The sequence below is a fragment of the Rana temporaria genome, chromosome 1 (genome assembly GCF_905171775.1).
Source record: "Rana temporaria chromosome 1, aRanTem1.1, whole genome shotgun sequence".
Taxonomy (NCBI): Eukaryota; Metazoa; Chordata; class Amphibia; order Anura; family Ranidae; genus Rana; species Rana temporaria.
In genome coordinates this window covers 248,019,442-248,035,193 of record NC_053489.1, presented here as the reverse complement: position 1 = coordinate 248,035,193, position 15,752 = coordinate 248,019,442, and the positions used below count along the sequence as shown (strand labels likewise).

The following is a 15,752-nucleotide window of genomic DNA, read 5'->3' as shown; positions in this document are numbered from 1 at the left end:
TGCCTTTCTCAGCTGTACTTTTCTATTTACAGAAATACACAATTCATTAAGAAGCTTTATTGCTTACAGAATCATTACTGAATATTTAAATGTGCATTATAAAAATGTATCTAATACTTACTACAGGCAAAAAAAAAAAAACCTTAGACACACAAAAGTTACACCTTTTACTAATACAAATGATTAATTAATTAAAGCAACAAATATCGAGACAATATGAGTTTTCAGAATTTCCTTGGTGTTATCTATGAGCAAATACATGCTTTTCCCATGTTTAGTGAGAAATAGTGAGTATGTAGGAAAATATGCTGCCATTTTATAAGGCCAATCCACGGAAAAATTATATTTCAGTTTGTGTAGGTGCCAGATATTTACATCAACAAATTGACTCCTATATCTCTTGTATCTTCCATAGGTTGGAACCTGTACAATCAGATTCTTGGGTCTTCACGAATTTCCATAGCTGTCTGCATCCTATTGCATTAGGGCAGTGTTTCTCAACTCCAGTCCTCAAGATGCCCCAGCAGGTCATGTTTTCAGGATTTCCCTCAGATGAAACAGCTGCGGTAATTACTAAGGCAGTGGAACTGTTTACATCACCTGTGAAACATACTGGAAAGCCTGAAAAAATTACCTGTTAGGGTGCCTTGAGGACTGGAGTTGAGAAACACTGCATTATGGTGTGCGCCCCAAAGCTCAAACACACATGCCTTCCTCTGCAGCCTCAGCTGCACTGGATAGTGAATGAATGGGAAGTGGTCTGTGCTGAGAGACTTCCTGTCCATTCACAAACCGAAGTGCAGTAAACACAGTTTACTATGCTTCAGTTATAAATAAACGCAGTGGGCTAGATTCAGATAGATTAGCGGATCTTTAGATCCGCGTAATCTATCTGATTTACGATCCGCCAGCGCAAATTTGAGAGGCTAGTGCAGTATTCAGAAAGCACTTACCTCAAAACTTGCGCCGGCGGATCGTAACTCCCCCGGCAGAATTCAAATTCCGCGGCTAGGGGGAGTGTAGTATTTAAATCAGGCGCGTCCCCGCGCCGATTTAAATGCGCATGCGCCGTCCGTGAATTTTCCCGGCGTGCATTGCTCCCAATGACGTCGCTAGGACGTCATTGGTTTTGGTGTGAACGTAAATTACGTCCATCCGTATTCGCGACCGACTTACGCAAACGACGTAAAAATTCAAAACTCGGCGCGGGAACGACGGCCATACTTAACATTGGATACGCCGCATATAGCAGGGGTAAGTATACGCCGGAAAAAGCCGAACGCAAACGACGTAAAAAAAAAGCGACGGGCGGGCGTTCATTTCTGAATCGGCGGAAATCGGAATTTGAATATTCGTTGCTTAAAAAACCGAAGCGCCACCTAGCGGCCGGCGGGAGATTGCAGCCTAAGATCCGACGGTGTAAGTCACTTACACCTGTCGGATCTAAGGGAGATCTATGCGTAACTGATTCTTATGAATCAGTCGCATAGATCCGACCGTCGGATCTCAGAGATACGACGGCGTATCAGGAGATACGCCGTCGTATCTCTATCTGAATCTCCCCCCGTTAGTGAGGCTGAGTTCACACTATTGCGAATTGGATGCAGGTTAACCGCATCCAATTTGCAATATCAGGAGATTGTGACCAGCTCTCGATGGAACCGGTTCACATATCTCCGCTGCGGCTCCAGTGTAAATCTGCACAGGGGTCCTGTACGTCTTTTGATCCATTTCAGGACTGAGTTCAGCCAAAAATTCGGGCTGAAATCGAACCTGAAATGGTAAACACACTGGACCCCTGCTGTGAGCCGCATGCAAAGATAGTGTGAACCCAGCCTGAGTGTGTTCACTGTGTTCATTTATAAAAGGAAGAGGCCGGTAAAAGGGCCAGTAAATTATATATTGACTAGCCCTTTTTTTCCCGATCTCCATCCTGAACATCCCCTGCAGCAGCCAAGGGGAGGGGAGAGGAGGCAAACCAGCAGCACTGTGGGGAAAAGCACACCCCTGAGCATACCTTTACTTGTTGCTTATGGCAGTATGAGGGGCCTTTATCATTAATTTATAGCTATGCAAAACAGAATGTAACAGGAGAGGTGGTAAGCAGGACAGACTCAGGGACAGGAGAGACACTCAATGCTCTGCACAAGCTGTCAGTCTCCTGTCCTCTGCAGGAGCAGGCTGTCAGATTGAGAATTAGCACTGGGAAGCAATTTTCTCATGTAATCAGATGTGTGTCTCCATGTGTGACAGTGGCCCCATTCTGTGTCTTCAGAACTGACACAGTGCTTTGGGCTGAAAGTATGACAGTCTGGTTTTGGCCTTCATATTAGTTGTATATGCTAATTGTAGGTAGCCCTAGCCTAGGGCTGGTGAATAGTAGTTGTCATTTCTGAATTCTATGCCCACATGGTCACTGTACATGTAGATATGAAGGACAGTTCCTCTCAGCAGTGTTGGTGAGTCCTACCACTAGTCCCTTACATCAGATTACCTTGTCCTGGGACTGGTGGTAGGACTCAGAACTCATAACTTTTGATGTGCAGGAACAGAGCTAGGGCCTATTGTAGTGTTCGATATAATACTAGGCTATCAATAAACAAAAATGGCACATTTAAGTAGGGTAAATACCAGCATTTTCTCTAAATATAAAAGTCACAAATCCTCGAGCTGATTCATAATATTTATTTGAATTTATTGTAGAGGGTACAGTATTTCTTAAAGTAAACATTCAACACAGCTTTTTATCTGTTTATTGAAGTTCATTGATGGATATAGGCTGACACATACTGATCAAGGCTGACCATACACATATGCAGTATATCACTGCTTAGGGCTCTTATCACAATAGGCTCCTCATTATTGTTTGGATTTATACTTACATTAACTTAATTTCTTCCTGCCCAGCCTTGGTGTCCTTTTAAGGTGTCATTAAACAAAGACTATGAAAAACTCTCATTACATGCTATATAACAGAGCATTTGTTTTGTGTAGTGATAAATACACCTGGTTGATCCTGCCTTCAGCTGTCCCTCCCATTTTCTCTGTGTCCCCACTGCAGGTTGAGATTGTGTAGACCAGCTGGTATCCTCTACAGAGCATATTGAATTTCAATTCCCTTCTAAGCCCTTCATTTCCTCATGTTTTCTTATCTGTGCAGCCCACGTGGGTATAGAGTCACACATGGGGGTATACAGGGTGGTAAATGACACTCCCCTTCCACCTCTTTCCATATCTTCATATTGCTAAACACTATAGGGCAGTGGTGTATTTTGGTTTTGTGCTGCCTTGGCAAGACTAAAATCAGGCACCCCCATCTGGATTTGCCACATCCCTTCCTGTTAAGATCATCCCCTTCATCTGTAAACTCTACCCCTTTATCTTTAGGCTCCACTTATTCCTATTAGAGCTCCATCTCAAGAAGTGGCCAGAGGCTGCAGACATGATACAGGAGTTGATCAGAGACTGTAAATAAATATGATACAAGAGATGGTTAGTGACTGATGACATAAAACAAGAGATGGTCAGAGACTGCAAACATGATACAAGAGATGCTTAGAGACTGGGGACATGAAATAAAAGATGGTCAGAGACTGCAGACATGATACAAGAGATGGTGAGAGACTGCAGACATGATACAGGAGATGGTCAGAGACTGCGGACATGGTAAAAGATATGGTCAGAGACTGCAGACATGATCAGAGACTACAGACATGATACAGGACATGGTTAGAGGCTGCGGACATGATCAGAGACTGCTGACATGATCAGAGGATGGGGACATGATCAGAGGCTGCGGACATGATCAGAGGCTACAGGCATGATCAAAGGCTGAGGACATGGTCAGAGGCTGTGGACATGATCAGAGGCTGTGGACATGATCAGAGGCTGTGGACATGATCAGCAGCTTCTGTTACATTTGCCAGTTATAATTACTTACATCACTGTGACTGTCCCCTCCACCCGAGCCCAGCCAAGCCGAGGTGAGTCAAGACGGAACGCCCCCCCCGCCCAAGCAAAGCCACCGAGGTGAGCTGAGGCCGCCCCTCTGCTAGAGCCAAGCTGATCGGAGACTGCCCCCCGCCCGAGCACAGCCGAGCTGAAGTGAGCTGAGAGAACCACCTGGCCGAGAACAGCCGAGTCCAGCCAAGCAGAGACTGCCCCTGCCAGTCACTTATGGGGGACTGTATTTGTATGGCTGTCTGGACTCGGGAGAAGTTGGGGGGCCTTTTTTCATGCAGGGGTGCAGCTTTTTTGCTGTCCCCTGCAAAGTGCCACCCTAGGCCTGGGCCTTGTCGTCCTAGGCCAAGACACAGCTCTGCTATAGGGGCGGGATATAGTATGCTGATTTATTACTCACAAAAATCACAAAATTCTTAGGTTTAATATAATTCGGTATTCAATATATCTAATGCCTGTAAAGTAAAAAAAATAACCTTGGATACAGATGCCATGTGAAGCTAGCAATCATCTTTTACTCTCCCTCCTCCATATTAATGCACAAAAAATACACATCTGATGCTTAAAGGGGAGTTCCAGGCATTTTTCATGTTTATTAAAAGTCAGCAGCTACAAAAAGTGTAGCTGCTGGCTTTTAATAAACATGCACTCACCTGCTCCACGTTCCAGCGACACGCCGGCCGGAGCTCCGCTCCTCTCCCCCCCACTGTGGCCGGCGTCCTCATTGCTACTGTGCACTCACTGCGCATGTGCGAGCGGCACTGCACTGTCTGATTGGAAAGGCGATTGCCTGGGACCTGTCACGTGTCCCAGGCGATCGCCTACAGGGAGGGGCCACCAAAAGGCGATATGATGTATCGCCTTAGTGGCCCCTTGGCGAAAGGAGGAATTGGAACAGGATGTCCCACTCCTCCTGAAGCCCCCACTCCCCCCAAAAAAAATTACATGCCAAATGTGGCATGTAAGGGGGCGAGGAGTGGATTAAGCGGAAGTTCCACTTTTGGGTGGAACTCCGCTTTAATAAAGATTAATAGGGAGCTGTAACAGTATTTGATATTTATAATCTAAATTGAATTTCTCTTCTGAAATGTATTTTTTTAGTCATGTGACTGGCACAGCACAGGGCTGATCAGACACAGACTTATACTGTAGAGAGTATACATAAGCAGAGTAATAGAAGCCCCTCCCAAAGATATCTCCCTGCAGATGTCAAAGAACAGGGAAAGATCATGTGACCACACACTAGTACTGCAGGAATAAGGCACTTGGAGGATTTTTTTTTTAATATAGTGGCATGATACAAAGGATTTATGTGAATGAATTCTGGCAATTAACACTACTCTGTTTAGTGTGACTTTAATAAAGGTCTGTAGTCCTGGGATCGGTGGACATAGGTTGACCTGAATGTACTAGTGTCTTTATTCAACCTTACCAACTAGGTAACTATGACATGTGATGCTGTGATTGGCTGTCACTGTGGTAACATGATCAGGAGCCAGTCCCGCTGGCTACTAAACTTTACTGGAGGCCTTTGCTGGGAACACGCACTCTCAGGAGAGAACTCTCAGCACAGAAACATTGGCTGCCCAGTGATGCATACATGTGGTGTGTGGGCAATAAAGCCCACCTTCATACATATGTTACACAGGCAGCAGTAGGCTAAATTATATCTTTACAACATGCAAGAAATATATACTGGGCTGTTTGACATTTGCATTTTCAGCCTCACCCTGTACATATATTTTCCAGCTCACAAGACAACAATCTAAGCACCAGCAGACTGAGAATGCAGTTCAAAATCTCTTCAGATTCAGAATATTTTATTAATCATAAAGGGAAATTATTGATTTCCACAGTAGATGTCACAGTAAGCGATCCGGCTCGGAGACCAGTAGCTGTAGCAGTGGAGAGGCTCCCACTGACCAAATAGAGAAGTACATAAGCAGGTCACCCTGGCAAATGACACAGGCTCATCTGAGGTGCGGAGTCTAACCACTAACCAGTGTTCACCAGAGCTCCTGATTTTGGAGATGAGTTTTGTTGCTTGTTAGTAACAGATTGTGGTCCTTAGGATCACCCCACCAAGAGGTGAGCAAGCTGGGGTCCAGTAGCCGATATAGCAGGTAAGGAACAAGCAGAAGTGTAGTCAGTAAATAAGCCAAGGGCTGGTAACGAGTGGTTGCAGGTTGGGATCAAGCATAGTCAAAGTAAAAGCTGAAGGTCAGTAACGAGTAGTTGTGAACATACGGATGGCAGCAGCAGTTACAAGAGTGAGATATTGTTTAGAGAGAACACAATAATCTGGCAAACATGAAGCGCATAGCTTAAATAGGAAAGGCATGGGAGGAACAAAGGGTTCAGGAGAAACAAGTGTAGCACCCTCTAGTTAGGTAGGTGCTAGAGTGAGGATTTTTCTATAGGGTAGTGAAATTTAGGTAGACTAGGCCTTTTTGTTTTCATTCTGTGCTGGGAATGGCTCAGGGCAGGGCTGGGTGACTCACAGGTAGCATCACTGTCACCTCCCTTTTTCTTCTAGAAGGTGCTAGAAAGAGAGGAGGGAAGGTGGAGCTGCTTGGGGTATTTTGAGGAGCATTGACCAATCCCCAACTTGGATTGGAATCGGCCAGGCCACCTTAAGTACCCAGGGTCAGCCCAGCTGGGGAGGTGTTGTCAGGTGGAAGAGCTGGAGTGAGAAAGTGTGGAGGCTGTCAGGGCCCACAGTCTGGGAGGGGGGGGGGGGTGACCTTGGGCCGGGGGTCAGGTGCATCCAGGAGGAAAGAAGAGATCCTGGAGAAGAGGCACATGAGAGAGCAAAAAGAGGGCAGTGGGGGAGAACACCGCTAAGAAATTCCAGGGAGGACAACTGGTTGCAGCCAGGAGGGCTGGTGAGTGAAGCACAGTCAGGAGAACTGGGGAGGCACACCTGAGAAAACTGTGAGATTGCAATTTGAGATGTGTGCAGAACCAGAAGCGTGGACTGTGGGAAGGGCAGTGGAAAGAGGTCATTGCAGCCAGGCTGGCTTGCAGGGCCTGAAGAGAGCTATCTGGAATCAGTAGCTGGATAGAGGACAAGGGGCCTTTGACCACACAAGGCAATTCACTGAGGCCTGGCTTAGTTAGTGTCAGGCTCAACCATGTGGTGCTAGCTGGCCTGGGAATTTGCAGCAAGTGAAGTGCTGGAGGAGTAACAGTCCGCAGAAAGTGAAGTTCTGGAGGAGTAAGGGAAAGAGATCTGAAGTAAGAGTTGTGCTGGAGAGACGACTGGAGTGTATTTACAAGAGTGTATATAAAAGTCCCAAGGAAGTTATACTAAATATTTCTGGGCATCCCATAACTTCCTTTTCCCATCCAAGTTCAATCCCCTCAATAAAAACAAAAAACAAACAAAGCTTATGGACTGTTCTATGTCTCTGAGTGTCTGAGAGATGGATGCTGGGTTGTGCAGGGTGACGGGTGAACCACAATATTCAGAAACCCCTATGGGGCATGGCTAAACAAGACATAAGCTAAGACTCTCTAAGGAATCGGGCAGGGCACTGTCCATCATCACAGGTGGCTCAGCAAGAAGACACACCTCTTGACACAGCAGAGAACATTCAGACACGGGTCTTGACAGTAGAATCTCTCCACTGGACTACAGTTCTCACAGTGCATTGCTCCCTGATTCAGTCTATTAAACTCTTCCTGCTCAGCAGCTCCCTCCACTTGCTGAAACATCTCTTAACCAGTTCAGCACCACAGAGCAGCATGTGGGTGGGGCTAGGGGCACCCTAGTGGAGACACTGTGGAACTGCAAGAGCTGTGGTCATGTGAAAGTAACACTAAGGCAGGTCTCCAAAAGCGAGCAGCAACTTGCAGTTACTTTGATTACTTTGTAATCCGTGGCTAAGCTTTTTACACCGTTGACACTAATCACTTCAGATACACTACTGTTAGAACACCACTACCTAGGTGTGCAGCATTTCTGAGACGGTACTGCAGAGCATGTACCGGTCTCCACTAACTCAGCAGTCCCATCATCTGACTCCCAGTGACAATGTTCGGAATGTTGCTACACAGCAAACTCACTTCTCCATAACTTTATGCTTGTTCTCCCTTCTGGGGGGGCCCTCTACATCTTTCTCTTGTGACTCCAGGCTTGGTTCCTAGGCACTCTCTGCAGGAGACCCAGTACCAGTATGTGGGGACCTGGTTGCTAGCGAAGGGTCAAGCATAACACCCCTTCATTACCAGAGTAACTATCACCTCTGACATGTCACCCATTTCCTGGCTGATCTGCAAGGGGTGATAACCTGGGAAAACCTGGCCAGCAGCGTTAACTTCCTTCTCAGATCAAGCCAACTCAGCAGGTCAACCTAAGGACACAGTGCACCTTTTTTACATTGTAACAATTTGCAACATGATTTACCTAATTACCTGGAGGGCAAGAACACAGCAAAAGAAAACTATTAACCCTTCAGAACCCTCTTGGAAGCACCTGCTTACAGGCAGCAGACAGTTTTTCTCTCACTCTATATTCTATGGTGTCAGAACCATTGACGTATCTCAGCATAGAGCCTACATATACCGTCAGAATGTTTATTCTGAACTATAAAATATTATTGTATTTATGAAAATATGTAAATCTGTGCTTTGGGGGATATAAACTTTTCCTACCATACAAGATATCAAAATTCTTTTATCAGTGCTATTTTGAGGACAAGCAATACAAATGAATATTTAAAATATATATATTTATTAACTAAAGATATAGTGCAGAATTAAAATCAGGTACAATTCGTGTTAAAACAAATAATTGATATGCTTCTACAATCAGAGATGAATGACGCTTGAATGTTCAGATGATATTTACATTATATGACAAGGTATATTCATAGCTCTTATTTAAATCATCCTGGCGTATTTAAAACCTTTTGGCTTGTAATTTGACCTTGCGTTATTTCTTCTCAATATCAAACAGATCTCTTGCTACTACTTATTATACTGTATATGTGTACATAACAAATGTTATGTTGTACACAAGCTTTTGTTAAATTTGGCGAGGATATATCCTCACATAGGCCCTCACTCTAAAACCACTATTGTTGGCACTTGGCTTTTTAAAGACAAACGTAACGCGCGGATGTCTCCTAATATTTGGAATACAATTATCTCATACTGCAGTTAGACATAATCAACTCCCAAATTATCTTTGCCAAGTATATTTAAATGGTCTTAGTGGAGTGTATGTGAAAAACCTACGAATTACCAAAAGGTAAATAATCAAAATTATACATCACCAGTAATTAAGAGTCCTGTTTGAGAAGGAAAAGCCCTAATGAAGGATTTCTGTGAACCCCTTACATGTTTGCGGTCACTCTCTGCCTTTTGGCTTCCTTCAGAGATCAGCTCCCCTCAGCCTTGCCATCTCTCTCCCACCGAGATTTTTCAGATCCCCCTCCTGTCTTGTGTAATCACTTTTATCTCTCCAAAGAAGTGGGTGTGTATTTCACTATCACATGACTGGCGATGTCACATGACAATATGTTTTGGTGAGTGACCATAGCAACTAAGGTTATGGCTATCTTGAACCATGCCGATATTAACCTGTAGGGGGCAGTGGTGTCTAAGGAATAATTCCTAATTTTAGGGTCAATCAGAGTTAATCATGACTTACGACCCCCGTGTGACTTCTGGCCTGGTATAACACCATAAATTGTTTTATATGTCAAACCAAATGACAACAAACCTAGACATTTCGGCAACCCCTAAATTTATGATTGAGATAAGGTTTTATGATCAGCACACATGCCTTGGGAAGTTCCTTTAAACTAATGCCTGAATGTGATCAAAGCAGCCTAATACTATTCAGATATTTTAGGATCTTGTATTTTTGGGACCCTAGTAATGTCTATGCATTAAACAGGTTTATATATGAATTACTAATACACATATATTGTTAAGGCATTACAAATACACAATACTATTTGAGATGTATAATATATTAACCCACCGACATTGTGAATAAGCCCCATGGCCTCAGTATATAAAGACAATACGATGTTTTGTGTCATGCTGTGCCAGGCTTTTCATCTTGCTTATCTTATCAGTGTCAAACCCCCAAGAGATATGATCTGGGAGATGGTACATACAAAGTTTCTACACCCCCCTGTGAGACATAAGTCCTTCTGGTAACAAAACCTCACTCACAGGCTTTGAACTGTGGTTCAACTTAAACACAAAATGGCATCTTTTCTGCTAAACATAATATGAATATGGAACACTATGAAACATATAAAATGTGCGATCTTATATTTATTCTTTTAACCCCAAATGTTCTGACAATGGAATTTCACAGATCAGCCCAGAACCTCCTCTTCTCAGGTCCCCTGCTGGTGCTCATGGCTCCTCCTCTTCCTATGGTGGCATTCCTGCGGGCTCCCTCCCGAGCCTCGCTGTCTGTGTCCCTAGACACCGATAGCACAGCTTGGCCCCTGCCCCCTCATCAGAGGAATAGTCTATCATTGGCTCCCACTGCCTCAGCCAAGTCTGGGAGACCAGAAAGTAAAAGGAGAGAGCTGCTACAGGTGGACACAGCGATGGATCAAATGAGGGCTCTGGTAAGTGATAAAGGGGGGTTAGGAGGCTTACTGCTACCTAAATATTTTTTACCTTGATACAAGAAATAAATTAAGGTAAAAAATGTTTAGGCTCTAGCACCACTATAACAAGAATTAAAAATAAAAATAATAATTCGAAAAATAACAATGAAAGAATAACACACAACATTTTGTATTCTGGGCAATGCTATGTTACCATAAGACCTTTCATACTGAGTCGCTTTTCAGATGTTTTTGCGCTAAAAATAGCGTCTGAAAACCGCTTCCCATTAATTTTAATGGAAGCTTACACAAATGAATGGGAAGCGTTTCCAAGGTTCTTCAAAAGTTCCGCAAAACGGCTCTTTTTTTTTAAGGTCACTTGACCTAAAAAAAAGCGCACCGCTAATGCCCCATAAGAGCCGAAAAAACAGGGCTATAGCGCCGCAAAAGCACCACAAATATGCTCAACGTTTTATTGTCAGTTTTTGAGCACAGGAGGATAGGAATATGCTACAACATTACAAAACAAGTTAAAAAAAACACCCAAAACACATGATAGAAAATACATACAGATGTTTCCCCATTATATGCTACTATCTGCAAGTTTAATATATATAAAAAAAAAATCTGTGAGATAATTAACTAGTGTATGGTTACATTTTCCAATATTTTCCAGTGTTTAGCCTTTAATCCCAAAAGACATGTATTTTCTGCACCACCATATCTAATTTTAATATATACACTCCGGATCCTGCCCAGGTTTCCCATGAATTGACAATCACTGGTAATCTATATAGCTTTCACATGCATTGTCATATACAGTATATAGGCATACAATATGTTTAACAAAGTTTTCATCCTGTATCTAGACACTAGTGTTTTCCCATGATGCACTCATATTTGTATACTTTTTCCTGTAGAAATACCATCAGCTCCAAGTATTTTTCTGACTCCTTCACTTCCATACAATAGAGAAGACTCATTCAAGATGACATGCTCACTACCCAATGGTATCACAATAACGAAGACATTGTTCTACAAAGTGGAACCTGGAGGATCTCACAAACTGGCACATAATAATGCAATTTATGTCATAAATAAGCCTGATTTTAAGATTGCTGGCAAATACTTTTGCATGTATACTATAGAGATAATGAATAGATATATTGATTCATTAGAAAGCCAATCCATTTTGGTCGATATATATGGTAAGAGTTTATTTAGCATAAATACATTACATTTAGTAATGGGGCACCAAATCCAAAATCTATGCAAAAGTATGTGTAGGATGAGGGAAAAAAGGCACTTTCAATACCCCCCAAGGAATGACTCCACAATATTTCTGAGTTTTATAAAAGTATAATTTTTTATTATAACAAGCTGTAATTAAAAACAATATGTGTATGTGTTATTAATTCCATCTTGTTAAAATATTTGTTTTATATTTATTATAATACTCAGAAATATTGTTAATGTTGTGGAATCATTCCTTGGGGGGCACAGAGAAAGTCCCTTTTTTCCTCGTTCTACACATGCTTTTGCTCTTTATATCATAATGGAAACCTGCCATGAGCTACTGTAAATGATACTGTAAATGATAATAGATTGTCATGCTGACTTGCTTTACTCAGTGCTTTGGGCTACTTACCTGGCTGGAACAACTATGTATATAGGGGTTTCAGACTTTTCCCACACTTTCTTGGTCTGTTTGCTTGATCCTAGTTACTCAAACTTTACTAAAGGCAAACAAGCTGTTCACTTGGCAAGGGAAGTTGAACTCAAGCACATTTTCCCAGGAGCTTTGTAATTTGTGGTGAAGGTAAAATAAAAATGCATTTTTGAGTGAACATGGTTGGACGAGTTAGTAGGGGTTTTCCTAATTCACTAAACTCTGGGAAAAGTTACTTTGTAAAGCGAAAAAGTCTATTTGACTTTAGTAAAACAATCCAAAGTCAACTCAGCTCAACTCAACTCAAGTCCAGTGGGTTGGAAAAATAGCATCAGGTCAAAATAAAATTTGTATTTTCAGATTTATTTATTTTTCATTTCCAAGCATAGTATAAATAGCATCTTAATAATTAGCTTTTTAATGTCCCCTTACTTCAGTCTTGACAGGTTTACATAATGAAAAAAAAAATATATATATATATATACTCATGAGAAGCCATTTAGTGGTATTTGTGTATTTATTCCTGAAAATGTGTCAGTGCTAGGATTGGCATAAGTTGAGGCATTAGTTTATGAAGATTAGAAGATTTATGCCCTGTACACACAAGCGGAAAAAAGTTGGATGGTTTTTCCGATGGAATTCCGCTCAAGCTTGGCTTGCATACACACGGTCACACAAAAGTTCTCTGAACTTTTGATCGTTAAGAACGCGGTGACGTACAACACTACGATGAGGCAAGAAAAATAAGTTCAATGCTTCTGAGCATGCGTCGAATTGTTTCCAAGCATGCGTGTTTTTTCACCATCGGAATTGCATACAGACAAACGGATTTTCCGTTAGGATTTTTTTTCGTCTGAAAAATTGAGAACCTGCTCTCAAACTTTTGCTGGCGTAAATTCCGACAACAAAAGTCCGATGGAGCATACACACGGACAGAGTTTCCGATGAAAAGCTCACATCAGACTTTTGGTGCCGGAATTTCGGATCGTGTGTGTGTGGGGGGGGGGGGCATTAGTTGATGGTCATGGGATGAGGGGAAATAGAGCATATGTATTTAATTATACATAAGCCTGAAATGTCTTATTAATTATGTGTAAATTCTTATATTATACCACTATGAGCCCTACCTAAATTAAAATGTACAAATAGTATGATACAAGGAAAGGTATGATCATTGGGAGACACATACTGCTGACTCCCTGGTAGGGTATCCAGAAATAATAAACATGTGTTAGAAATTACTGATTACTGACACTTTGGGAAACGCATAGAACTGGTTCTCTAGTATTAAATCTGGAAATCATAGAAATTTTATGGTAAGTTCTAATAATACTGTCAGGATCAGGTGATGTCTTTGGCCAACATTAGGCCACAATAAACATGTAGACATATGCAAAATGAAAACATTTGTTTTGTTTTGATTCAATATGTTACTAATTTCGACTACCAACCATTGCATTGACCATAGAGATTTTGTCAGAGTCCTCGATAAAGCGAAACGTAGATCTCAGGAGTCTCAAGTGGAAGTGGCATACACTTACCACTTGATTCACCTGGCTACGCAATGCCAACTTAGAATCAAGGATAACCCCCAGGTCCCTGACTTTAGAGACTGGTACCGGACTCGGTTTAAAGGAGTCTGGCCAGTCGGGCATCTTACTTGGGCAATCATGGTTACTGATTGTTAAGGATGTGGCAGCCGGCCGCTCCTTAAAAAACAGCTATTTTCGAATCATTTTGGGTCATTTGTTTCATTCAGATGCTTCAAACATGGGAATGAAACAAATAAATGTCATTGTTTCGTTAAACGTTATTTTGGATTAGTTGAAATTTGTTACTGGTGTCATTTAGAAATTCAGATACATCGGAATCTCCGAAAAACGAAAACTTTGTCCGAATTTCGATTCAGGACAAAACGAACCATACATGTCTAATAAGCTGCCCAGTGAGACATTTCTTGAGAAAAGTGTCTACTTATGTTGATTTTTCTTCTAGTAGGTTGCAGTCCCCCTAGGATAATAGTAGCAATGAGTCTGCTGTTCACATGCAAACCTAAACGATAAGAGAAATTATATATAGTAAATTTTTGTATCCTTTTTGAAGGATGCAACAGGCAGTTTTAAAATAACTCCATTAGCCTAGGAACTATTGGCTTTTATAATGGTCAGTATAATAATGAAAATTTTTAATTTTGCGAATATGACACTCAATATACCTTTATAAATTATTTTACAGAGGACATGTCCAAATAAGATATTTCTCCCCCATGTTCCCTCCTTTCATAAAATACAAAAATAGTAGTACCCTGCTTACATTGTCTTGATAAACCCTTGCTTTGGACTCATACAATAAGTGCACTCAAAAGATCATAGGCCTAGGCGTTTAGTCACATAATCATGTTAAATTACTGATTGAGTAGTGACTTCTGAGGCCAAGGTAAGTGTATAAAGTCTTCTGATATAATTTATGTAGCTAAGAGGGCAAGGATGTGGGGATCATATGTGTAAATAGTATACACTACTTCCAACTACCAAGTACTGGTAGTATTTTAGCACTATTGTGTTTAACCACTTGCTGCCGGCCGTACGACTTTCTACGGCCGCAGTGTGGATCCCAATTACCGGGAGGCCGTCTATATACGGCCTCCAGGCACTGGGGGGCGCGCAAGCGCCGCTGGCGGCGGCGCATGTGTCCGCCGCATCACTGAGATGCCGATGCACGTGCCTGGCGGCCCCGATGTCCGCCAGGCACCCGCTCTCGGCGGTTACACAGACAAGGACGTGGATCTGTGTGTGTAAACACACAGATCCACGTCCTATTAGGGAGAGAGGAGACCGATGCTGTGTCCCTTGTACATAGGGACACAGATCGGTCACCTCCCCCAGTCAGTCCCCTTCCCCCACAGTTAGAAACACTATGCAGGGTACACATTTAACCCCTTCCTCACCCCCTAGTATTAACCCCTTCCCTGCCAGTCACATTTATACAGTAATTAGTGCATATTTATAGCACTGATCGCAGTATAAATGTGAATGGTGCCAAATATGTGTCAAAAGTGTCCGATGTGTCCGCCATAATGTCGCAGTCCCAATAAAAATCGCAGATCGCCACCATTACTAGTAAAAAAAATAATAATAATTCTGTCCCCTATAATGTAGGCGCTATAACTTTTGCGCAAACCAGTCACTTATTGCGTTTTTTTTTTTTTACCAAAAATATGTAGAAGAATACGTATTGGCCTAGACTGAGAAAGATGTTTTTTTAAAAAAATGGGCTATTTATTATAGCAACAAGTAAAAAATTATTATTTTTTTTTTCAAAATTGTCACTTTTTTTGTTTATAGCGCAAAAAATAAAAAACGCAGAGGTGATCAAATACCACCAAAAGAAAGCTCTATTTATGGGGAAAAAAGGACGCCAATTTTGTTTGGGATCCACGTCGCACGACTGCGCAATTGTCAGTTAAAACGACACAATGCCGGAAGCTGAAATTTCACCTGGGCAGGAGGGGGGTATATGTGCCCAGTAAGCAAGTGGTTAAA

The 15,752-nt window shown here is 42.2% G+C and overlaps 1 protein-coding gene across 5 annotated transcripts in view; it reads left to right on the top strand.

Moving 5' to 3' along the window:
• Positions 1–15,752, top strand: part of LOC120940306 — a 95,204-nt gene that overhangs the window by 18,421 nt on the left and 61,031 nt on the right. For 4 of the 5 annotated variants that reach the window (XM_040353103.1, XM_040353095.1, XM_040353088.1 and 1 more), the window contains exon 4: positions 11,462–11,749. In XM_040353103.1, the coding sequence (XP_040209037.1) occupies positions 11,462–11,749 (288 nt within the window). The remainder of the gene's footprint in view (positions 1–11,461; positions 11,750–15,752) is intronic. The other variant, XM_040353110.1, reaches the window with a different exon arrangement.